Source organism: Lepeophtheirus salmonis, chromosome 1, assembly GCF_016086655.4.
Source record: "Lepeophtheirus salmonis chromosome 1, UVic_Lsal_1.4, whole genome shotgun sequence".
NCBI lineage: Eukaryota > Metazoa > Arthropoda > Copepoda > Siphonostomatoida > Caligidae > Lepeophtheirus > Lepeophtheirus salmonis.
The window spans coordinates 17,481,412-17,508,513 of NC_052131.2; the positions used below are offsets into that span (position 1 = coordinate 17,481,412).

A 27,102-nucleotide genomic window follows, 5' to 3' on the forward strand; every position below is an offset into this window, starting at 1 on the left:
AGCAATTATTTTAAATATATTGACTAGTATTTTATCTTCAAGAATAAAATAATAATGATGACAACTTTGTTTAAAAAAATATGTGAAAGTAGTATTTACAAAAAAGCGCGATCTTCAAATTTTATATTTTTTTAACCTTAGCCCATCCACATCAAGATCTGTGATAGGAACTACTGACTTCTGACCTCGTTAATCATTGTCTAATCGCAGGTCTAATGTACATATATATATATATATATATATGAGACCAATAACAAAAACAAACAGAAGAAGTGCTCTTGTTATACGCACACGCTTGCAATATTTCATTATATGACTATAATATTATTTCATGTATCAAAAATACTGATATGATTTACATCAGGGAGTACTATAAACGGTGCATACGTTGGATGTTATATCATTAGATATGGGGGGTTTTGTAAGAGCGCGAGGAAAAGGCGGGAGCGATACATATGACACTCCGGAATTAAGACCCTTGTTAATTATATAGAAGACGGACTTCACTAAACCAACACAATAAAACATAGATATTTATAGGATCAGTTACATTTAATTGATTTTGTCTCCATTGGAGACCTCTTCAGAAATAATAATATAACAATACTCTTACATTCTCACAAAAAAATAAAATCATTAAAATTTAAAACTACGAATATATAAAATAATATATACGAGTAGTATTAATAATAAAATATCGAAATATTTTTCGTTGACAGGATCGTAACATAACATATATTCATAATTATATTTATTTTTAAACGAAACTGTTTTACAGTAAATTAATGAATGTCCCATTCAATGTCTATTCATTCCAGTGTGTGTTTTTGACAGGGATTGGTTGGGCCACCCTTTTTCTCGAATCAAAAGCAACTGTACCATATCAGCATCAGATCTTGCTCTTTCATATTCGATTTCTCATGTCCTTTCGAATTGAAGTGTTCTCCAGTGGCTTCCAAACATTTATCGACATATCTCATGTGATCACTTATCTGATCTTTTAATCTTCCTTTGGTTAGCCGACATATTACTTTGAGCATTTCGTATAACCAATCACATAAACCAAATGTGTGGAATTGTATGTAATCACATTAGACAGTTTCTCTGTAACACCCGATGCTAATAAGCCCTTGTTGATATCAGCTTCCTATTGATTATGGAGGGAGAAAATGAATTACTGTTATAAAGAGGAGAACCTTTCCATTTCCCACCACAGAATTGGTATTTGACAAACTCGATTTTAACCCATGCAGTGTTTAGAACGTAAATATACGCTTTCTTTTTTATGCCATTTTACAGCCCTTCATTTTGGTTTGCATATATTATATTATAACAGTTATCACATGGCAAAAAAAGTACATATTATTTGATTAAGATTCTTTTTGTGTTTTCTCAATTTATTTGGCCCATAAAAAAATATACACAAATGCAACACTAGACGCATACATGCAGTTTTGCAATTTGATTTTGATCTCAACCATCCTCAAAAACGCCGTCTCGCACAGGTAGGTTGAGGGAAATGCAACCAATAGTGCGAGTGCCGCCAGAGTAATACTAGGATACTAACCAACCATGGTGGCCCATAATGCTTTTAGACTTTTCCAAATAAAAGCAGGGTATGCGACGGATTCTTGCCCCAGGTCAAGAAACTGGTCTTCGATGTCTTCTGCTTCCTTTGGGAAGTTGTAGATATGGAGAGGTGAAGGGATCCCTCGTCAACTCTATCATTGAAGAGTCGTTTCTAAAGTACAGAAAACAGTGCTATAACTCGTCCGGCAGGCTGTAAAAGTTAATGATGATTTCGCTCAAAACCCAATCTTCTCTTCTATGTGTCCAGATATATTGCTTCGTCAATCATTAAAATTTTCAAGTCGAACAATTTCGACTGCATTGGTTATTTAACTTCAAATAGGCTAGCAACCCAAAATATTGATTTTTTAGGCTAAGGTCTTCTTTTGGAAGATTTTCAAAATCAAATTCATAGAAGAAAAGTCTTAAAAAATCGTCAGATTTGCTTTATTTAATTACATTACATGCAAATCATCTGCATCATTTTATATTTCTTCACCTCAAGCAAAAATATTGTACTAACTTGTCCAAACCCTCAAAAATTACTTTTATACTTATTTATTAAGGAATGGAGAATGTTCCATTTCTTTAGATTTAAAATTCAGAAGCCATCATAATTTTAAAGACTACGCCACAAATAGTGTTGTATCAGTCGTTATTTAGGACTGAAGCATGCAGTCCCCTCCAGCTCACTCACGGCCCGGTCCAATTCAGTCCATAAAATTATAAAGTTCGGACTTTGATGACGTTACTCAACTATTTCTTTTTAACAAGTTCTAGTACTAACAGTCCGAAGCACCGAACGCCTTAAGAAGCTGTTTCAAGGACTGATAGGGCCGGTCCTAAGACTGAACTGGACCGAATAAATAAAAACTGGCCCAACACTAGATGTAACCTCAAAAATAATAAAAGGGGTAAATCCAAATTATACCAACTTAAATAAAATCAAGTTTGTTTGCTTTTTGCTTAAAAGTTTAAAATGCATTTCACGTTTGATGCACTCATCAGACGAAAGTGCATTCCATAATCAATATTGATGAATGTGTTTATGTTTGATTATGATATATTTTTTCTGTCGAAGTAGGCTTGAAAAAAAAGCAGACATCAGAACATCATTTTCATAGCAGAATATAATCATATTTAACAAGAAGAAAGGCCTTGTTTTGTATAAACAGTAGATTGCTCTGTTTAACCCATTACCGCATGTATGAACTTCAAAGCCTCCTTTTAAATAAATAGGTGTAGCATTAATTTCTAAGGCTCTATCTTCTACCTAATTCCGATCTCAATGTCTTGTTAATATATTTTTCTTATTAAAAATTATTTTTGATGTTTTCTCATTTATTTTGTATCCTGATGCCTATAAAAGTTTATACAAATGAGAATTTTCATTTTTAATTCATTAGATAACATTCAGGCAGTAAAGGATTAAAGTAGGGGGGAAGGGAGAAATGAATAAAAAGTGAACTAGGACTGTAGTAAATCTCTTACGTTTCCTTCATATTTTTCCATGACAAATGAAAAAAATATATGTATGGTAAATCCACAATTTTTTATGGTATTTTGAAAAATTGTAGTAAGATTTTTGGCATTGAATATGCCCAAACTTACTAACGAAGATTAGTTCAGCCAGTACATTAAATATGTTTCTTGTATTTACAAGTTGCAATGTCTGTATGAGTTGCAACTTGTATAAAATGCATTATTTAATCACGACATTGGTCATTCTAATTACCAGCTATTAATTGATAATTTCATTTTGATCTATTAAAATGTTTTGCGTATTTATAACTAATATAACAGTGAGCATTTTAATTTTATAATGTACTACATAATAACTAACACATGGGCGGCTAATGCGTCCCGGGCTCACACCTAGATGATGCTATTTTATTTTTTTTTATTCTCCTCATATTCAGTTAGTACCTTTAAAAGACAGCCATCAAAAATTTAATCACATCTGTACTTTAGTTTGTGAGTTATTGTTATAAGTATTACGCTACTTTTGTTATTTCCTAAACAATGGATCAAAAACAGTTTTGTGTTGTAATTTTTCACTGTTTCTTGAAATGAAAAAATACCGTTCAAGCTAAGCAATGGCTTAAAAAGTTTTATGAGGACTCCACTCCATAATGAGAATAAAATATAAATAATAATTTTTAAAAAGCTAGGAAAAAAACTTGTTTTCTTTCCTAAGCCCGGGACTTATTAGCCAATGTATTATATTGTAGTAATTTCTATTAAAATAGTCAAAATTACACCATTACTATATCGATAACCCATATTCAATTATTATCGCACGATCATCATCCCAAGTACATTATATCCGAAGTAGTGGACAATATAGGTGTGTCAGTTAGCGTCTGCATTCTGATTGGCTGAGCTGAGTGACGTCACATATGTTGTATTCACTCAAAAATTAAAACAGTAATATAAATTTAACAACGTGAATTGAGAATTTATCAAGGCTGTGGATAATATAACTCTCTTCACTGTGTAATGGTCTGGTCAAGGAATCTCGACTCTTAAGGTGAAATCAAATGAACAAGTGTTTGACTCTGTTGATCTCATAGTGGAAAGATCGTTCATTGTGCAGGTACCTCTTCATATCAAGGTGACTTGTGACTTCTGATCTCCTTAATAATTGTCCAATTTATCATCAATGCATCATCTTTAGTTCTGTTCGCAAGATCAACATAAATAACAAATTAAGATCTAGTTGTAAGTTTATTTTTTTTCAAATGAGCGTTTCATGTTAAGAAAAAATAATATCCACTTATTTTAATTTATAATTGATTTATTCAATATAAAGATTGTTTTTCTTTTATCATAAAACTATACATAATAGTAAGATAATGGTGTATATCCCTATCCAAAGAAAATTGAAAAATATTCGCAAATGATTAAATGCGGTTGTTCAAACTCACAACTACAAGGCAACTAATAGTAATAGTTGTCTACCGTATTATTTTCATTAATGTAGATAGATGTTCATCTATTTTTTTTTTTTTTTTCATACTTATGAGGGTATAGTATGAAAATAAAATGTAATTCCCCCTTTATATAGTGCCAAACCCAGTTTGCATATAGAAAATCTTGAATTTTAAGTTAGATTCCTTGTAATCTTAGAGTAAAATACAAGAACGGGCTAGCGTTTTCCACACTTATGTGACGTCATTAAAATGAGATGCTTACTTCTGTCCAATTATAAAAGTCGTGAGCGACACACCTTTATGATACAGTACCTTAGACCTTAGTTATATCCTTCCTTTAAAATTATTCATCTCATTTTTTATTGCAACTTGTACACAACATATACAGATAAAAGTGACATAGTTATGATTTTTAAACAGGTTTCACTACATAAATGCTGGAAAATCTGGAAAATTTTGAGTTTATAGAAAATCTAGGGAGGGGGGCATGCCCCAAATTACACAGTGATTATGATTTATATTGGGATATACATAACACATTTTAACCAGACTTAATATCGTCCCACAATTGACCAATATATCATTTAATGTGATAGCCCATTTTTTATAACAACTTGCTGGGGGCCCATCCTGTTGGAATATTTCGTTAATGAAATTTCTACAAACAGTACTCTTAATTTATTAACGTTAAAGTTCATAGAAATAGAATTCTGAATCACCCTGTACGTACATAATATTTACTTGACTATGTACATACAAATTATTTAATAGCGCCAGGTACTTTAGCTTTAAAGCCATTTTACTTCAAGGGTATTTTGCCTTAGTTATAAATAAATAAAGATTTATACGTCTTTATCGTATATTTATAGTCAAAATGGATGTTCCATTTGACTTTTTTAATCTAAATATGTAATGTTTATTACTTTAAAAAGCATTAGATGTTTGTTTTCTGTTATAAAATAATAGAAATAATAGAATTTCAAACCAAACATACTATCGAAATCTCACTATGTAATTAATTCGAACCAGAGAAAAAATAGGTAATAAAATTAGTATAATAAAAAAGAAACGATAACGATTTGAATAGAATAATTTTTAGTCACTTCTTCATTATTAATTAATTATAATTAGACATGATTGATTATTCATTATGGAAAATACTCAATAATTGTCTTACAGGCATAATATAAGAAAAGAGCATAATTTCATTATTATTTTGACAGAAAACAACCATTTAATGCTTTTTAAAGTAATAAATATGACACTTTTTGATTAATAAATTCAAAGGAAACATCAATATCAACCAAAAACATACAATATCGACGTATAAACATCATCATTTATTTATATATTAAGGCGAAATATGCTTGAGGCAAAATCTTTTTTAAGGCGAAAATACCGGATAGCGTTGTGGACACCATGGATGATATGCCATTCATAGGATAATAAATATTACTACTACTATATAACTTTGGCGATATTGGCTCCGACTACATATACTAAATGAAATACTACCAAAAGTAATAATTTATTTATATATTATACTTTTTATTAACTCAAAAATCGTACATTACGTGGTTCGAATGATTATTATTATTATTTAAAATCATCTTTTTCGGATCGTAGGGCCTTCATTGTTTCAATAGGATCAGAGGTATGTGTATGTTTCATTACAGACTCAACTCCGACACGCATAAATGGGTTGATTTCCTTTTCTTCACCTGCAAAGATAAGAGATAATTAATACAATAATAATATATAAAGATATAAAACTATAAAGAAAAAATGGAAAACAATAGATCGGTATATAGAACTCAAGAAAACCGAGTCAAAATGCACGAAAAAGATTAAATAACTAAATATTATGTCAACTCCATACATAAGGCATTTTTAAATAAATAAAATATGACTTTGCAAAAAAGAAGAGGCATTTCTTTAAAAAAAGAGTTTTAAATAATATCTAACATTAAAATGAAATATTCTTAAATTTTAAAAATCAAATACGTTTCTAACAATATGACTTGAAGGAAGTGTGTATGGCATTACCGATTGTAGACGGAACTGTTGGCTCTGGAACTTCCAATTCTCTCTTCTCCTTACACCACTTGATTTTATCCGCTATGACATTATTGTTTGGTTCAACATGAGCGCCAAATTTAAGATTACTAAGACTATATTCATGACCACAGTATACTTTAGTTTCATTAGGAAGGCTTCCAAGGATTTCTATAAGATTTTTATGCATTTCTGGAGCTGTGCCCTCAAAGAATCGCCCACATCCTCCGAGGAAAAGAGTATCTCCAGTGAAAACAGCGGGCTCTACTCCAGAAAAGTAATAGCAGATGTGCCCCTGTGTATGGCAAGGTGTAAAATGGCAAAATAGTTTAGAATCCCCGATATTTATTATATCTCCGTCAGATACTTTATCCGTGAGGCCCTCAATGCGATCATCCCCACCATAGATCTTCTTTGAAAATTAAATTATGATCTTCTTCTATGATATTATATGCTATGCATTTCAATTAAGATTTTTTTAACGAAATGTCTTATCGAACATTCCAGATATATGTAGATAAAACGTACATTTTAATCATAATATTTTTAGGGATAAATTGCTTAAATTTCATATTCATAGAAGAAGACTATGAAAATTCCTTTATCTCAGGAAAAAACTCCTTAATTTTCAAGTTTCCACTGGCATGATCCCAATGATGATGTGTAGTCAAAACGGTCGTCAATTTTAAATTGCACTCTTTGACGCGTTTTGCAACAAGATTTGGATCTGCAGGATCCACGATCCCAGCAGACTGTGTTTTCTCGTCGATGATCTAAAAAAGTGAAGGATCTTTGAGTAAAGTAGAAGTAAGCGTTATACATATTTTGAAATCACTTGAAAGTAGAAGTTATTATAACTATAATTTATTAAATATATTTATCCAAAAATTGATCTTTGAAGGATCAATAAATCAAAAATAATAATGTTGTAAAAAAATGATACCATGTACATGTAGTTATCCTTGAAGGCTGGAAGGATCTCAATAGAAATCCCACTCAATCCATGTCGAACAAGCTTATAGGCGGAAGAAGACATTCTATTTTGGAAGGATCAAAATACTGCTGTGAGTGTTAAAAAATGTCAACAACATAATAATTGTTGCATAACAAATTAGATATAAAAACGGAAGATATTTTTATATAATAATCACGAAACCTTTTTCTATTATTAATCAATCACAGTTAATAAAATTAACCACTCAGAATCTGGTGTATATATATGTATACTCCTAGTGGAGTACTTTAGTATGAGAGTATCAAAGATATATATGCATAGATAGTGAGTGAAGTATAGAATAGGGACAAGGGAAGAAGTCCCAAAATAAAGAACTATAAGAATGTATTACATGGAGTCAGAAGTGGGATAAAGTATCCTGGATAATGGAGGAGGAAGCAGTGACGTATTCCTTGACTCCAAATTGGCTATGAACCCAATGATACCGCCTCCAGCTCCTCTGGTAGTGAGAGGGGATACGGCCTATAATTGGGAACAGTTCAAAATGAAGTTTGATATCTATGTGAACTGTTTTCAAGATATTAGAGATTCTGTTAAGGCATCGATATTCCTTTCAACAGTAGGACAGGAGGCGTTGGAAATATATAGAGATTTTGAACTATCAGACGCCGAGAGATTTAAGTACGAGGTGGTCAGGGGAAAGTTCGAGCAATACTTTAATCCAAAAAAGAATGTGATATTTGAGTCCTATATGTTCTGGTCCGTAGGGAAAGGAGAAGCAGAAAGTTGGGAAGATTTCTATTAGCGGATTAGGCTAATGCCTGCCAATTGTGAATTTGCGTCTCAGCAGGAAAGAAACTTGAGGGACAAATTGGTGTTCTCTATACTGGGCTCGCAAGAAGATTTAAAAAAGACACTGCTGCCTAGGGCAGAACTGACATTAGATCTATGCCTAAAGGAAATGAGACTATGAGAAAAAAAACAAAAAACAATTAAGGTCAATGAGGTGCGTATCCCAAGAGATGGACAGTCTAGAAATGGATATGACAAAAAGTTACGGAGAGAAAAGAGAGCTTTGTAGATGGTGGGGAGCTATGGAACAGCACAAACAAACAGAGTGCCCAGCTCAAAAATACAAGGCAAAGTGTCGAAAGTGTGAAAAGATGGGACACTACGCAAGGATGTACTGGAGAAAGCAGGATAAAAACAGAACAGTTGATGAGGTAGTGGATGAAACACCAGATATTGAAGAGATAAACACTTCCTCGCAGTTTTTTCTAGATGCCATTGAGGAGAAAGTGTGTGGTACGGCATGGTACATTACCATGTTGGCCAATGGGATACCTGTCAAAGTAAAGGTAGATACAGGAGCTAATATTACGGTGTTTTCGAAAGCATATTTAAAGACACTGAAAGTAAAAACAATAGAAAATGTGGGACCAGCATGAGGTCCAGATGGGAATTTAATAGAAATGGAAACGGATCGTGGATTGAGTTTGAATGTGGAGAAAGAAAACTAAAAGGAAGAGTAATTTTTTGAAATGTAAAGAGACCATGGTTTTAAAATTAATTAAATAACTATTGATAATTTGGAATTTCCGGATATTCTGGGGGAATATAAAATAGAACTAAGGAAAGTAGCAATCCTATGGGCCGAATTGGTAGCAAGGAAAGTTCCAATACCTGTGTATGATTTATTAAAAGAGAAAATAAAAAAATTAGAAAATGATGGTATTATTGAAAAAGTTATTGACCCAACGGATTGGTGTTCACCTCTTGTAGTTGTCAAGAAGGCTGTGGGAATACGTTTATGTGTGGATTATCAAAAGCTGAATAAATATACTCGGATTCATAGGTATCCAATAGGTTCGTGTCACACCATAATAGCTCGAATAAAAGGAAGTTATTTTTCAAAGTTCGATGCAGTTATAGGATTACATCATATTCGTTTAGAGGAAGAAAGTAGTCTCCTCACTACATTCATCACCCCCATAGGGAGGTATAAATTCAATCGTCTCCCGTTCAGAATTTCGAGTGGGCCAGAGTTTTTCCAGGCGAAACTATGCCAGTTATTAGATCCTGTTGAAGGCGTGTATGTACATATCGATGACATTTTGATCACTGGGATTAATAAGGAGTCCCACGATACCAGGCTAAAGAAAGTACAAGATATTCTAAAGAGAAATAGAGTCCAGCTGAATGAGGATAAGTGTATCCAAGGAGTTACTGAAGTAAAAATTTTGGGCTACGTGATATCAGCGGATGGAATCAAGGTTGATCCTGGAAGAATAAGAGCAATTCAAGAGGCAAGATCGCCGACAAAAGTGGCAGAGGAGATCATATTTGGAATGGTAAATCCAATTGCAAAGTTTGTTCCTAATAAAAAAACAAGCCGCATGAAAGAATTTTTCAAGAAAATTCAAAGACCATTACCAGATTTGCCTCTAAGAATGCAGAGATTTATGCTACGTATGCAGAGGTACGATTATGATATTAGGTACATTTCGGGAGAAACGCAACATATAGCGAATTTTATGAGTAGAAGAGGGAAGGATGACTCAAACGATAGTCATCCGTCGTCATACAAAAGGATTGGAGCAGAAAGTTTTAGAATATGTAGAGAAAGAAAATATTAACCGAATTCCAGAGGAAATTAGACCATTTTATCAATATCGTGATAACATCTTTCGTTGGGTTAATTTAGTTGTTTACGGAGAGAGAATAGTAATAACTTTGGAATTACGGTGTGATATACTACATCCGTTGCATGAAGGATATTTGGGCATAAGTAAAACAAAGTGTATTCTGGCCGGGGTTGAATCGACAAATAGAATAGACGATATATTCATGTGGAAAGTGCGCGGAGTTTGAAAGCAAGAGGAAGTTACCTTTGATACGTAATGAGCGGCCATCAGGACCATGGAAACTTGTTGCTTGTGATTTATTTATGTTTCAAAGAAAAGAGTATCTTATAAGAGTGGAATATTACAGTAGATACATCGAAATGAAGAGCTAAAGAGTCAATAGTCCACATCAATAGTAGGAATACTGAAGTCAGTATTTGCTAGACATGGTATTCCTGAGACGTTGGTTTCAGACAATGGGCCATGTTTTACGAGTAGGGAGTTTTTGGATTTTGCAAAGAAGTGGGGGTTTAATCAGACTTTTTCATGTTCAAAACAGCCACACCGGAATGGTTTAGCTGAAAGAGACGTGCAAACCGTAAATAACTTTTTGAAAAAAAATCAAGATGACGCGTTACTGGCGTACAAAAAATTGCAAAATGGAAAATCACCTGCTCAGCTCCTTTTTAATAGGGAGGTAAGAACAAAGGTGCCAAGGATTATAAGGAGGGCGGATGATGAGGAACTGAGAAATTTTGAGGAACAGCAACGAAAGGCTAGTGAAAATTATCATAATGAACATCATCGAGTGGTTCGAAAAATAAACTTGAAGAGAGTGGACATCGTCAAGGTACCAGACCTAAACAGAGAGGGATACATCGAAAAGAGAAATGGAAGGAGGGTGAGCGTAAGTATAGGAAAGCAAACCTACGTCAGAACTCTGGCACAAGTACGAAAGGTGGAGTTTTGAAAGAAGAAAAGATGGATTGTTTATATAAAAAAAGGGGGATGTTGTATATATATGTATGTTACCCCTAGCGGAGTACTTTAGTATGAGAGTACCGAAGATATATATGTATAGATAGGGAGTGAAGTATAGAATAGGGACAAGGGAAGAAATCCCAAAATAAAGAACTATAAGAATAAATTACAGAATCTACTAAACTAGGATGTTGGGAAATGTACTCTAGTTTTAATAAATGTGTTTTAGAAACATCATATTATTATATTTAAATAGCAAACATTGTTTTCATTAAATTATCTGCAAGTAGCTATGAAGTTAATATAAAGAAATAATGATAATGATTCTGTTTAGTAACTTGTAACAGTAACAGATTCATTTTCAGCAAACTTTCTTTTAAAGAAGTTTCTTTGAGTTTCTAAATCCCATTTCATTCTATTCATTTTCTCAGAACGAATTTTTCAGAAGATATTAAATATGTTGATAAATGTTTTGTTTCAAAGTGACGCCAAAGATTATACTATTTTAAAACTGCAACAATTTTGCTACATATTAGGCTTTCTTGTACTTTGTTTTCAGAAAGAAATACTTTACTCCCCACTCTTCATTGAAACCAGACACTCGGTATACACTTTTCTTTTTTTTAACATCCATAATGACGGGTGAAGAAAACGGAATTGAAAAAAGAAAGAACGGGAAGGATCCGTAATTGTAGATACCCAAATGAAAATGAAAAAAATGAGTGTGGCTCCCTGCTGGTCTGACATGTACACTGAATATATATTTCTTGAAATACATGTAAGATAACAATTTAAATACACATAAAATATACTACAACTATAGTAAATTTAAGGGACATAGCAGTTCGGATCTTTTAGTATCCGAACATCATATTCAAATTTATATTTTATCAAAATGTTTTGTGTTCCATACGTTTTATAGAACAAATTCAAGTACCGTCGGCAGGCTGGATGAACTGAAGTCACAAGCAAGATCTGGCCCACGGGCCGTAGTTTGGTGACCTCTGCTCCAATATTCAACAAGGGTTTGAACTAATAACTCTTCAACAAATACTGAATGTTACTCTTCGTATTTTACGTTACAAGTGATTACTTAAAAATTAACATGGAGTAATGATATTACGAAACATTCTTTCGTCCCAATATTTGTGAGTGTATGTTTTGTTTTTTGAGAAGACAAACTGAAGAGTGAATTTTCTAACCTGTTCTAATGATTAGTAGAGTTGAGTATTATGCAATGAAAAAACTATTTTTTCAAACTAGAAAAGGAAAAACAGTTGTTGCATATCCTCTTTCTTAGTTTTATTCATTATTTAATCGGTCGCCATTGGTGTTAACTTATCCATGGACATCTAGGGCTATCTGGACTATATGTAGATGAATAAAAAAGCGCGCCAGCTCCAAGACACGGCTTGTTTTTAAAATTGATTAGTAATTGTTTTCAATAATGAAAGATCCATTTTCTATTCTTATAGCTGCAGGATTCTGATCGGGACTGTTAAGTTTAAGGTAATGCGATGGAAGTGCTGTGACTCTGGATGCAGTCAAGGTTTTTACTGCATCCCCAAGAATCTTAAGATCTTATACCATAGTTTTCCTGGTTTCAATGTTCCTCCTAATCTGGATCTTGAATCCAAATGGAAGAAGACTGTTCCAAGACAGAAAGTTGATCTTAAAGTAAATTCAAAGAAATAGAAAATTACTAAGGATTTGTGCAGCTTCCATTTCACAAAATTGGATTATACCAATCATTCCGTTGAACAAAGGCAGGGCAGGGCATTGGTCGTCAACTTAATTGGCAACTAGAACTAAAGTAAGTCCCTTAGTTGCACAAGCTCAAAAACAGGTTCAAGCTCTGGATAAAAGTCAAAGTTATTTAAAAATGAAAATATAGAACTAATTCAAGGATTTACATATATATATACTTAAATGAATTATTTAAATTTTCAGGAAACTGAAAAAGGATGTTGTGCCTTGAATGTGGCCAAACCTTCCACTTTATCTCTCTTCTCCTCCACCTCTTCCTAGACCCCCCTTAGTATCTACTAGTGGCCTACGACTCGAGCTCGAAAACGAGCGTCAGGAAGCCTTGGAGCTCAAAAATGTTTGGAAAAGAAGAGGCACTAACCGTTAACGACCTGTATGATAAGTTGCTATTTGAAACATGACCGTCGGGGTTTATATTTGTTAAATCCCCAAATTGGCCCTTGTTAAGCTCAAAGAGACTGAAGGCAGGGGCCTTGATATTAAGGCTAGCCTTGAAATCCAGGAAGACATTACCTTTCGAATTTTTCATCGGCATTATACGCTAGGCAATAGTTCAGTCTCCCACTGTCTTACAACAAAGACTAATGTCATCAAATCAGTTACTGAAGTTATCAACATTGATGAGTATTTAGGATAAAAATAGTTCTTGAATAATGAAGAGACTTATGAAATCATCATGAACATATCGATAAAATAATTTGCATCCCCAGACTTGGAGCCAATTTATTCTTCAAAATTGTATTCCGTCATAGAACAGATGACATAACTCTTCAAGAACCCCAACAGAAGGAGATTTTTACCTTTTCTTAAGTCGGTTTGTATTCTATAGCAAAATGTCAGTATAAGACTCTACGATCAAATCTTCGAGTCAAATTACCTTAAAGGTTCCATGTACCAAGTATCTTAGAACTCTGTCTACTGCAGTTACCGCAGAGACTTGTAGTTGATAACCACCCAGTCAATAGGAAGTTCTTCACACATTTTCTTTGTGGTGGTGAGCTCCAGACTTCAATTACTCACCCACACAACATCAATAAAAAAACATATTTCATCTTCGACCCTGTCCACAATTATAAAAAATATTTAGAACAGTTTCCAAAGGCAAGAATACTTCAGCACTCCCCTGAACCCGTCTAGGAATTAAATCATCATTACACCCTAACTTTGGTCATATCAAAGAAATTCACCATAAAGAGTCAAATTAGAGCTCCGAAACTACAATCGAGGCAATAGTTGATACTGTGTGTCATCGAGATCACAAATGGTCAATCATTTTTGGTAAGATTTCACAAATCCTCTTCAACGTGATGGGCAAAAATTTGGGTTTTTCAACTCAATGACAACATCCGAGAGAAAAAGATCATCCGAAGACAAACTCAAATCTAGAAAGGTTGCCGAACTTCTTTCTGATAATGTTTAAGTTATGACAATTAATATTTCTGGTGTGGGCATCTGTTTTTGAAATAATTAATGTAAATTATATTGGTGATATATTGCAGCTTATTTAGTCGTGAATTCTTATTAATTCTCCTATTATGAATAAACAGTATAGATTTTATTTCAAAAAAACTCTTTAAATCTGTATTGAAAAACAGTATTAATATATTTTTATTAAGAAAATAACATATTCATGAACTTCTTCAAAGGCAGCCCTTGGAACAGGCGTTTTCTAGTCTGTTGTCCAGGTGCTCGAGACGTCCATGAGTTTCCCTCTGAATAATGCATTATTGACTATTTTTGGTGTAATTTGATTTAAAAATAAATATATATTAATTTATATATAATTATAATATTTTCCCTGCACTAAATGTTAAATGTAGAATATTCTTCTCTGTAAAGCAGTAATTCATTTTAGTAACCCAAAATCATATACCAGGCAGCTGATAGTAAAAAGGGTTTTACTTACATCAGGTCTACTACATGTCTCGCTCTTGCCTTATCCTCGTTCTCTTTTTTTCATTATAAACTATTTAACTCTATTGATCAGATATCACTGTTTACATGTTATCGCTTCAAGAAAAAAAATACTTCAAATAGTTTAGGAAAAAAACAGTGGTCAGTTTGCAACTACAGTTCTATTTTTATTTATATATATATAGGGATGAGTATGACCCTATAACAGAATTTACAGAGTTAGTGTAAATGTCTTTAATTAATATATTTTTCTCTGTTCGTTTTTTCTAGTACCTAGACATTGTTTTATATACCTTGGGATAACTAATGAATACTCTAATCTCTAGAACGCTCACTAACAAAAACAAAAAACCATTGATTCCAGTATGCTAAATATAAAACACCTGTGAGAGTTAATTCATCTTTATGGGCCCAGTCTTATAAATATAAAAGAGGGGACTTACTCCTTTTGAGAGTGGGTCTGAAAGTAATTAAAATTGTGTATTTAATTATAATTGGATTGAAACTATATACAAAAATTATAGATGAACCTTTGAAATTCAGTCCTAATAAATTTTGCTGAATATGGTTTGAAATAAAGTAGCTATAATTATACACAAAAGACATAATTTCAAAGTTATAGAGTACATCCTAATAAAAATGGACCTATATAAATCTAAAAATACTAAGGGTTTGATAGAATCACTAATATATATATATATTTTTTTTTTGTGATATATATAAATAAAGTAAAAACATAAATTTACTTCGAGTTCTCAATCTGTTTATTTAAATCTTACAACAGTCTCCCAGGGTAAAATGTAATAAAATCATCATTACAATGTTCCATCAATGGATGAAATGGAACACAGAAAATGTATTTATAATCGGCAAATATCCTTCGAATCCATGACATTGAGTCTATGTACACCCTGTTTTAAATTATCAATTATTATCAATAAACGAATTATAATATAATTAACATTATAAACACTGAAATCATCAGAACATTATCCATATTTCTATTGTAACAAACCTAGATTCACAAGAAAAATATAATTTAAAAGTTGTTATTAATCAACATACATAAATATAACATTAATATAACTGTAGGGAAACCCGTGATTGCAGAAGATATTCGTGCTATTTTAATTTCGGCGGTGGCAAGATATGGAGTGTTCGAATTGAAGATCTCTTGGGCGATCAAAGGTGCTTGGAACTGGACCTCTGATATCTTAAGATATCATTCCTCAAACGCATCAAGACATTTTCGGACTTTGCAGAAAATACTATGGTGAAGAAATTTTATGCTATAATATTTAATTATATTTTTGTATATACATCTTCGCCAGAAAGTTTTAGATAATTCTATTTATAAATGATTTGCGGTCTAAATAAAGGTTAAAAAAATTCTTTGTTGAATTTGAGAAAGAACATATTATTAGAAAGGGGATTTTCCCTTATTCTGACGACTAAAAAAAAAAATTAAATTATGGATATAGATAAGTTCACTTCTCTTTTTTCACTGTAAGGAAAGTTACCTATTTCATTTCCTTCTTTAATAGAGAATAATTAATTAATTTCCCATGATGATTTTTTATAATAGAGAGGTAATTTAATTCAAATGAATCGAATTATAATAATTGCAAAGATTTTCACTTAGTCAATGAGTCTCCTTGAACCTTAATAATGCATTTGCTGTAGGTTTTAAAGCTTTATTCACTAACAGAAGAAGTGTATTGATTTTTACCTCCACCAACGAAACTCCTGTTTGTTTGTAAGTCAACAGGATTACGGCAAAAGTTACAGATCGATTTTGATCAAACTTGTTACGGAGGTAATGTGTCAAAGTAAGAAGCCTTTAAATTGTGAGAGGATACAATCCAGGTAACACAAAACGTAAAAAAATGCATAATCGACCATGACTTGGGAACAAATTGAGGTACATAGCTCAATTTGATTTTAGAAATTTTCATAAAAGTTCATCAAAAGTGGGAGGGGGCAATATCCCTTATGGTTTCGGCGCCACGGTCGCATCTTAGTAATTCATCAGCCAATACCAATTTATTGGTAGATACTGAGTTGGATTTGAGTTTATTTGCTTCATTTCTTCATAATAATAACATGGCTAATTGTATATATACATGATTGACATGACGATGGATTAACAAGAAATTGTACTCCCGTCCTTTTGGAAATGGAGCATAAGTTTAAAACAGCTTATTACTTTGTTTATTTTTCAAAAAGGATAAATTATGAAATAGCTATGACATACAAAGTGAGATGAGTAAATTGACAGCTAACAACTAAGTAAAGAGGGTATTTTTGTATAAGGGAGGTAACACCATGTAGGATTTGAGTTTATTTGCTTTACTTCATAGCTCCTTGCAGGCTAATTTAATACAACGTCATGACAGCTACTTAAATAAACTATTTAGCACATAAGAAATAAGATATAAAAACGGAACTTATTATAATATAATAAGGCATGGATTGTAGAGATTATTTTGTAATGAACGAGTGAGTGTAGCTGATTTATTTCATTCATTAAAATATTCTTATATTTTTATTATAATTTAATACTATTATTATTGAAACACCTTGTTAGTGCACAAATAGAAGTTGCTCCTCGAAATGCTGATGAGATATCCTCATCTTGTACCTCTAATAATTTAGTTTTATCTGCTGAAGAGCCTTTCCGCCGCTTCTGAGGCTGGGGTGATAGTATTAGGCTTCATAAAGCCTTCCTGATCCCTGTGTAGGTCAAAACGGACTCCAAGTTCAAAAAATTGATTTACTTCATCGTCTGGTTTATCTTCCATATCTACTTCAATACAGAAGAATCCACTGTTAGCGTATGCTTTGATTTCTTGGTTTTCTAGGGTATCATCCGATGAAGTTACCTTTTTTATTAAGTACAATATACAAATGTATGTAAAGTACTCCCAAACATCTCAAATAAAGTCATGAAGAATCTATGTCTGCGAAAAATTTAGTTTGTATAGTTACTTGTGGGGTTAGAAATGAAAATATTTTTTATGAAATATAACTAAGTTTAGAGGGACTCTGCAAACATTAATCCTTATTTACATAGGTAACATATGTCCAGATATGTTAATCCCCTATTTTTTGTCCTTATTTCAGTGAATGATTTGTATAATCCTTATATTTACTTCCCCCTTCTTTACTTTTTTTTTAATTTGTCTGAATGGCGTCGTCTAGTTTAGCTATTTCATTGATTTCTAACCGTAATATTGTCTTCAAATTGTCTATATAAATAAATATGAATAGGTATTGGAGGAATCGGCAGTATTGATCCCATTCCGATACTGCGGTACAACCCTAGAGAAAATATATATATCGAGAGAAATCAAAGTATTGAAAAATAGGGATCTGAGATAATTTATTCTTATTTATATTATGGATGTATTGAAATGTTGGGCATAATTTTATCATTATTTATTTATATTTTAAGGCAAAATATCCATTAGGCAAAATTGCTTTAAGGCTAAATGTCCTGCGACACAATAGCTTACGGCCAATGTACCTAAATCCGAATGTTAGGCAGTGAATCATGAGTATTAGGGGATATCATGGGAGCCCAAAATTGAGCAATCACGCATTCTGACCCATCAAAAGTTGCGAATGGTAAATAAAAATCCGTTTGCATAAAAAAATCTCTGAGAAAAAAATTTACTCCCCCCTTTTTGTCCGGTAAGGTTTCTTTATTAAGTGAATTTTTTTTTTATGAAATATACTTTTTTTTCTTATATATAAAAAAGCTTTATGTGCTTAAAAAAATGATATTGCACGAGATGTAATTCTTTGCTAAAGTTAAACTCCTTAGTTTTACAGTGAGATAACCGTTGTGCGCCCCCAGATTTATTCCGAAAATAGACGAAAAAGATAAAAATTACTTATGAAAAGGAGAAAATTATTAGAAGAAAACATTTGACACAAGAAACTATATATATATAGGGACTCTCTAGATAACTTTGCCCCCCCCATTTTTCCAGGTAATTTCGAATTAATATCTTTTCATCACCCTTCCTTTTTGTTATTCAAACTCGTCCCTTGTGTACGAAGCTGGAACTAGATTTGTATAATATACAAATTATTAGACGCGTATTAGATGCGTTTAAAGTACTTACAAACATCACGAATAACGTCATGAATACTCGCCTATGTTTGTGAGAAAATTAATAATTGTTTTATAATCATTTGATATCTTATGCTTTACGCCCTTTTTTTGAATTTTTTTATGATTATTATTGGATCGGTCCTTGGACTGAATGTCTTTAGTTACCATAAAAGAGCTATAAGGTCCAAAATATTATTTGGAACGGACTGATAGGACTGCAGTCTTTTAAGACGGATCCAACACTAACATGATATAATGTAAATCCAAGGTTAATAGAAATACAAGGTTATACCATAACGCGTTTACTACTAACGTTTGACTTCCACCACACTTTTAATATTGACGTCAAAGAAAATGAGTGGTTGCATGTTTTATCAAAGTCTGTTTTTCTTGCCCAGCAGTCGGTACGATATATTAAATTGATAATTATAGCAATAGTGACGTCATAGACTATGAGTGGTTGTGGGTTTTGTCAAAATATGCCTGTCTTACCCAGCAGTTGCTACAATTCATCAGATTGAAAATTCTAGCAAGTCCAATTACATGATGGGGTAACCTTGATGTAAATCCAAATGAAAATATCTAGCCCCACATCTGTTACTATGTCATTTTTTTAGTATTCATAATATTATTGTGCTTTATTTTTAGAAATCCACATCCTTTACTGTCTTGAAATATGAACATGTACGAATATGTAGATCAATAAATTAAGACAAAATATAAAGTTATGTTAAACATGAAATTTGTTTAACTGTTACAACCGGATATTCATAAGAATTTCACTTGAGGATGTTGGCAGAAAGGATTGCGTTTCACTGCCTAAGCACCTGAGAATAGTGTTAGATCGGACTAAAACAAATACTAAAAAGAATATAGTCCAGTCTTAATAAAATTTGTCATTCCTAGAATAGGTCCCTATCGGTCTTTTATGGTAACTAAAAACAGCTGAAATGGCGTAGTTACTAACTATGCCATTTCAGTTGTTCAACATATTCTTTCAAGAGACAAAATGGCTAAAGTTTAAAGTAAGAGATGTGTGGCTAGAACTTATTATTATACTTTATAACTTATAGCTATAATTTAATATTTTCTACGTTTTTATATTCTTCAATCCTAGCTAGGAGTTAAAAAAGTAAAAAAATAAAAAGATACGTAGGATTGAAATACTGTTTAATCCGTACTTAGGACCGCTGAGGAGATGAATGGTAAAAAGGATCGCACCAAGAAGAAAAAGACTGAAGAGGGGAGGGCAAAAAAGAAAAAACTGAATAGTAAATAAGTCCTAGAACCGATCCAACACTACTAAAGAACATTCTTTTAAAACGCTACTGTCAAATATATGTGTGGATTGTAAGCTATACGTAACCTAAATGCATGAATTGGATTACATATGAATATCAAATCCAAATATGTAGACTCAAGAATGTTACGCAGAATCAAGTTATACTTATAATTTTTTAAATTTTATCATTCTTTACTCTGGACTTAAGGAAATCATTATATTCCCAGCTGTTCTGAAAGTGGGAAGCCAACATCAATGTTAAAAACATTTCTTTATTTATAATGATTGTAAATTATCAAAAAGTTGAACTATTGCAGCCCTATGCGAAACAGATTACATAGTGACCAAATTCCAATCTGGATAAGAATAAAGATAAATACTGAGTCCAGGTCCCTTTCAGCGTGAGCAGGAGCCTAGGTCAAAGATAAACGTTGAGCTTCCCAAGAAGTTTGTGAAGTACTTCCCTCCAAAAAAATATATAGATACATTATATCGTATATCAATAATATCTTAACAACTGTTATTTAAGTATTCATACCTTATATATATTTATAAATCTGTTTTTGCTGATATCACCCATGGAATCCAAAATGGTAAACTAGATCAGTCTGAAATTTTTGTAAGTAGACGTTTAAAATAATTCAGCATGTTTCTATGATATTTTGGCCTCCGAAGTCATTTAAAGCCGGGTTTTGACCGAAATATTCTTCTTTATTTCATGAGTGATGCAGTCCCCTCACTCCATATTTCCTTTACTTCTCCCAGTTCAGATGAACCAAAATACTCCAGAGATATTCGTAAATAAACTCAAGAAAGGAAAGAGCTTGGTTTAATATTATGAATGCTAGTAGATCATACAGCAAAAAAAGAAAACTTTCTTGTGGGTTTGATATACATTTGTAAGAAAAAAAGCATGCTTTGAACGAAATGGAGCGGTTAGTTTAGTCCATGAAAGTGATGAGGAAAAATGTTCTGCTTCCATTTCAATAGGGAATTTTAATCTCAATTTGTTCAACAAAATCATTATTTCAAAATACCAAGGATGATGGTGAAATAGTTATAAAATCAATAACGAGTCACTTCTTATCTTTTCTTTTTAAATATACAAGAAAAAGAGTATGATAAGGATGCAATTGATTCATAGGAAAACTTAAGAATATTCTGGTCGTCTTGAAACACTTGAAACCGAAAAAGTAATTACAGCAGCTACAGAAGAATCATCTCAAGTTTCCAATGATCGTTCAAATCAGGGTCTGGCTTATATTTTAGGATTTTTGGGAAAAAAATTATAAGACATTTATCCAAATCTAGGGAGAAAGACATGGGAGTTACGATTTTATGAAGAAATGTCTATTCCTTGGATTGAATTGGTCTCTTAGGGAGGCCTTGCAATCCCTTCGTGTGAGTTTTTGAAATTTTGTCATTTCAAATCTTTTCATTGTAACCATGAAGACACAATTGACAAAAACCCAAACGTATTTGAAAGGCTGCATAATCATCTAATTGAATTATATCCTAACTGGCATAAAGAAGTATCATATCCTTTGTGAAAACAAGAACAAAAATTAGAATAAACTACCTTAATAAAAAGCTCAAACTGATGAACGTAAGTGCTAATCTAAGAAAAAATAGACAGATTGGTCAATTTACAAATTAATATTTATTATTCATGTATCTATGTAAAAAAAATATGGATACTATAACTTTTAGTCATTGCTATTCTTTTATTCATCACTCTTATATTATGTAATAAAATGGCAAATTAGATAATATTCATAAGAAATATTGATATAAGCTTACATGCAGATAGTTGATTATTATTAATATATACTCTATGCAAATGAATGTTAGTCTGTTAAGTAATTAGTTCTGAAATAGATTTTATTATTCTATATATAGTATCAAGCAAGGATGTCGTCAAGTTTCATAACAATTTAAATAAGTATTGGAAAGGATTTATTTTTATATTTAAAGTTCCAACTTATGAGTTAATCACACTGATTTGAACGTTAGACCGATGAGACAACTGCAATTTCATCCGCACCTTCTCTTTCCTCTAATTTCCCTACCTTATTTTTCCATGGATTCGGAGCATGAGGAATTGTACTCGGAACCATCGGACTTGATCTGAACACTGAATAGGTGGATTCAGATACGGCTCTGAGAATTGGATCTTAACTCTTTTCTTTAGTTATATTTAGAATGAGTAATCAAATTTTTTTATGGAATATGAAGAGGATCTGGATGAGCGTTTCCCAAAGTGGGTGATACCGGCCCCTGGAGCGGTGCTATGATGTCGGGGGTGGTAACGTAAAAAGGGGCAATTTGGGGGCGATAGAGCAAAAAAGCGGTGATTACATATTAATATAAAACAAAAAAAAAGATCTACAAAATTAAAAAAATATTATTACAAGGTAGCAGCAATGAATATATTGAATATTATCCAGTTGATAGGATAGAAATGCGTTATATCGAGATCGTATTATTGTACTTCATTGTGGTGTCCGGTGAAATGATTGTGGTAAAAAGGTTGCGGACAAAAACGATGGGGTAATATTGTTGCGTAGTAATATCGTTTTGTACATTATCATTGTGAGACAAAAGCGTTGTGGGTAATACCATCGTGAAGCAATATGATTGTGAGTAATTTCGTTGCAATTTTATATTATATTCAGACAATGAAACTATTGAATGATGAAGAAAAGTGCCAGGATGGAATTCCTTCCAATCTATAATACACCCTGACCCACAGGTTGTACAGTTGAAGTGCTGGGCCCCAAGGCAGTTTAAACTCCACCACTACCACATTTCTAAGCATTAGGAACCCTTCTATTATGCTATAATACACACTGACCCACAGGTTGTGTAGGCGAACTGTTGGGCCCCAAGGCATGTTTAATTTAACCTGAACTACAGGTTGCACAGGTGAAGCCTGAGCGTCTAGGTAGTTTAAATTCCACCGCCGCAATATTCAATTAAGGGATATATTCTTGCACTCTGCTACCGATAGAACCCATTCCCAATTTTATAATGATTTGATATCCAAAAAAAGGAATGCATCATGCGTCTGTAAAGCAGAACTTATTTTTAAAATCGTGGGGAAAAGTTTAGAGGATAAAAAATGATTTATTTAGGTTTTCAAAACTTTAAGAGCTAATTAATTATACAAATTAGCACTTTCAAAAAATTTCTTATGGTAGTATTCATCTTTTTTTAACCAGGAATTACTCATTAAGAAGTCTTATCAATTCGCAAGAAATTTACATTTAAAATACTATATTCCAGTATTTATCAAATTTTGGCAAAATAGTATTTCTCATTATTCATCAAATGTTTGAATGATTTTCCTTATCAGGGGCGTCCGCAGCTTTATATTCTGGGGGTTTAATTTTTTTTGAAAAAATTTCTACCTTGGGACATATCATTAGGAAAAATTATAAATTTAGTACATACCATAAGACGAATAAAGAAAAATAACTGTACTCCTCCATCACCAGAGCCTAGGCGTTGATTTGAAACCCCAGTCAACCTTAGAGTTATAAACAGAGGAGATTCTGGATCAATGGATGAAAATCCAATAATTATTTATTCAACTAAAAAGAGCATGGAAATAATGAACAGATATCCTCATTGATTTGTGAATGTAACTTTTAAAGTTAGTCCTATTATTTTTTATCAATTATTTACGGTAGACGTACTTGTCATGGAAACAGTAATTCCATGTGTATATGCACTTCTTTCAAACAAAATTCGTGAGACATACAGTAGATTTTAGGATGGATCAATGAGGAACACATATGGAGTTGTATTTAATCCCATCAGTGTATTAGCTGATTTTGAACTAAATACTATATCTACAACTAAGGATGTTTTCCCTTTATTACTAGTTGTAGTTTTAGGAAAGTTCAAAAGTCAGGGGTACGACAAATTTATATTGAAAACGAGGATATACTAACTAAAATTAAGATTACATATCTTTCCTACCTCCTGATAAAATTATAAATACTTTTGAGATCCTCACAGAAACATTTCCTGTGGATTTCAAGAGTCATTGCCGATTATTTTGTAGATAATTAAATCGGTAGATATATAGGAGGAACAAGGAAATGAGACTTTTGGCTATTGGTCCCTAGGTGTTGCCAGTTAGAAATTATAAGCCGTTCCAAAAATATAAATGCTTATTTCGACATGTGTCAACAATATTTAATTCATTGTTTGTATAGATTCATTCAACAACGCACTTTTTTCGCTCGTAAAAATGTCTAATTTTGTGCTTACAAACTACAATGTGTGGACATCATTTATTTTCTATTACCAATTGAAGAAAAACGCTTCTCAAGCCCATCAAATGCTTGTGGAAGCTTACGGTGGGCATGCTCTATGCAGAGCACAGTGCTTCGTATGGTTTGAAAAATTCCAAAGTGGTCATTTTGACGTGAGAAATGAAGCCGGCCACAAAAAAAGTTGGAAGACGCCGAATTGCAAGCACTACTCGATGAAGATGATGGCCAAATACAAGAACAGCTCACAAAACAATTGGGTGTTGACCGTTGGAAAACGATTAAAAGCAAAGATAAATTTTTTAAAGATCGGTAGATGAAACCGAAAAACCACTTGTGAAAGGCTGCTCGCCCGGCATAAAAGGAAGTGGTTTTTGCATCGAATCCAAACTGGCAATGAAAAGTGGGCCTATTTCAAGAATCCGAAACGAAAAAGATGATATGTTGACCGTAGCGGCAAGGCCAGATCACTTCGCAAAAAAAGGGAATGTTATATGTGTTCTTGGACCAGTGTGGTGTCATACAGTATGAGTGACCTTCTACAACCTGAACTGTTAATGATGATCGCTACCAACGACAATTGGTCGATTTGAACCATACTATGCCCCAAAAACGCCCAAAATATGAAGACAGTTAATAAAAGGTAATTTTTCTTGATGACAACACACCATCCCTCTATAGCCACCCGCAAGCTTGTTGAATCGTACAACTGGGAACCTCTTGCTCATGCGACTTACTCACCAGACCTGGCGTTTTCCAATTATCACTTGTTTGCATCGATGGACCAACCCCTCAATGATTTACGCTTTGATTCTCACGCTGAAGCCAAAAAATGGATCGATGGCTAGTTTGCAGCCAAAGACGAATAATTTTTTTAGAAAGGCATCCATAAATTGCCTGAAAGATGGGAAAAAAGTGTTTGGCTAGCAAAGGCGCATACATTAAAATTAAATTTGTAACCATTTTTTAAAAATAAACGTTCAAAAAAAAAAATTAAAGTCTCATTTCATAGGTATTAGACGAAGGACTGTAGTATGGTATTTGAAGCTTAAAGTGTGCATTATAAAACCAACGCGTGGGCTTTGAAGCATAAAAAATGCATTGTAACACCACACAGATTCAGTCAGACTTATTTGAGTATATTAAAGGAAGGGATTGTAGTGTGGTATTTCAAGCTTATATGCCCCATTATAAAACCATACGCAGGGGTTGAGGCTTAAAGAGCTCATTGTGTACCAATTTATATTCTTTAATTATATCGAGAGTTGTGTTAAACACAAACGAATTAATATAACTCATTGAACGACATCTTCAAAGTTATGGATCTATTCAATTCAAATACTGTCAATAAGATAAAAAATATTAATTATTTTGTTTGGAACCTGAAATAATAATTCAAACTTATATTTTTCTTTATATATTATAGAAAAATATTATAAATCAAAAAATAGATGAAGAAAATCATTCAACCCCGAGATTTTTTGAAAGTTCTGAAACTTAAGATATATTTCTAGGACATAACTTCACCAAGTTAACCTTGGAGGAAGAAGCAAAGAGACTAAAACTCTCCGTCCATTATGGACATAGGAGAAAGAAAAAGAGAATCCTCGAATGGATGAGGAAAATATAGAAATAAGCCTTGATTTAAGTCAAATACCATCAAATTTCCAAAAAATGAAATAGATAAACATTCAACTCTGATATCGGTTGAGGATTCCGAGCCTTGGAAGTTATTCCAAGAATCTACTCCCATTAATTCAACCCCGGAGGAAGAAGCAGCTACAAATAAAGAGATCAAAATTTAAATTAAACAGACATTTATACAATAAGTTGTATGATTTGTAGAACGCATAATCTACACCCAAATATCCCAAAGCCCTCAAAATAACTACAAAATAATTTAAGTATATCCGTTGAAGGATTTATTTTAAATGTCTCATTACATATAGAATAGGGTATTACTTTAAAAGGAACTGCGATCTTTGTCATTGCCATTATGGTGCGAGAGATCATTTTATTTTTAACATGTCCTAGAAACCATACTACTAAAACCGTTAAAGATTAATATGATTTAGATAAAAAGAATTCCATGTATAATGTAGAAAAGTAGATATTTAATGTTAAAAAATAACTCCACAAAGAATGTAAAAACAGCTCATTCTAATTCACAATTTTTAATGTTCAAAAGAATTACTTTTCTTTCTGATCACACCAATATTATTAAATACACATGTATTTCAAACACTATTATTTATTATTTAGTGAATCCATTTACAAAAAAGTAGTCAAGGTAAGAACACTAATTGACTGTTTCAAATATATCTCTCTTATAAAACAAGAGACTAATAAAAAGTTGGGTCTTAATGATCCTCCCAACATTCTGTGAATGAACCTTGCAGATAAATGATCTAACTATTGCATCTAGAGAAATGTATGTTATACTTCATTTAATGAGTTTAGACAACATATATGTGACTGAACTTATGGCAGCTACTACAATTAATGAAGTTGGAGAACCACTTCAATCAATACTTTTCAATCCCAAGTATAAAAATCATTTAAAATATATTACTTTTACAGAAGTTATCGTATTAAAGTTAAAAGACTGTTGCAAATTTCTGA

General features: G+C 32.4%; 1 protein-coding gene and 2 long non-coding RNA genes across 6 annotated transcripts; 2 read left to right on the top strand and 1 right to left on the bottom strand.

Annotated features, from left to right (window-relative positions):
• Positions 1 to 6,023: 6,023 nt before the first annotated feature.
• On the bottom strand, positions 6,024 to 7,605 carry tzn (tenzing norgay). 2 transcript variants are annotated; one of them, XM_040713914.2, is made up of 4 exons: positions 7,501 to 7,605; positions 7,157 to 7,330; positions 6,549 to 6,966; positions 6,024 to 6,223 (listed from the first exon to the last, which is right to left on the bottom strand). In XM_040713914.2, exons 1-4 carry the CDS (start codon positions 7,591 to 7,593, stop codon positions 6,099 to 6,101), a joined length of 810 nt encoding a protein of 269 aa, XP_040569848.1. In that variant the 5' UTR covers positions 7,594 to 7,605; the 3' UTR covers positions 6,024 to 6,098. The 2 variants fall into 2 exon arrangements, with proteins under 2 accessions (XP_040569848.1, XP_040569841.1); XM_040713907.2 differs by having other exon boundaries at positions 6,549 to 6,969.
• Positions 7,606 to 11,127: 3,522 nt separating this feature from the next.
• LOC121119287 (uncharacterized) lies at positions 11,128 to 14,409 on the top strand. Its single transcript, XR_005864729.2, has 3 exons — positions 11,128 to 11,895; positions 12,040 to 12,930; positions 13,068 to 14,409. It is a non-coding gene; the product is annotated as an uncharacterized lncRNA (long non-coding RNA).
• A 5,636-nt stretch (positions 14,410 to 20,045) lies between these two features.
• LOC121119295 (uncharacterized) lies at positions 20,046 to 25,473 on the top strand. Of its 3 annotated transcripts, none has more exons than XR_011780188.1 (3): positions 20,695 to 21,451; positions 21,512 to 22,550; positions 22,615 to 25,473. It is a non-coding gene; the product is annotated as an uncharacterized lncRNA (long non-coding RNA). The 3 variants fall into 3 exon arrangements; XR_011780189.1 differs by having other exon boundaries at positions 21,052 to 21,451; positions 21,512 to 22,342; positions 22,392 to 25,466; XR_005864730.2 differs by lacking the exon at positions 22,615 to 25,473 and having other exon boundaries at positions 20,046 to 21,451; positions 21,512 to 22,105.
• The last annotated feature ends 1,629 nt before the right edge of the window (positions 25,474 to 27,102 follow it).

Bases quoted from the DNA above. Each gene is read 5' to 3' on its own strand.
- tzn (XM_040713907.2), bottom strand. From the start codon at position 7,593: ATGTCTTCTTCCGCCTATAAGCTTGTTCGACATGGATTGAGTGGGATT. The intron at 7,331-7,500 runs GTATCATTTTTT...TCACTTTTTTAG, and splicing joins AGGATAACTACATGTACATG to ATCATCGACGAGAAAACACA. The intron at 6,970-7,156 runs GAATTTTCATAG...TAATTTTCAAAG, and splicing joins AGTTTTTTCCTGAGATAAAG to AAGATCTATGGTGGGGATGA.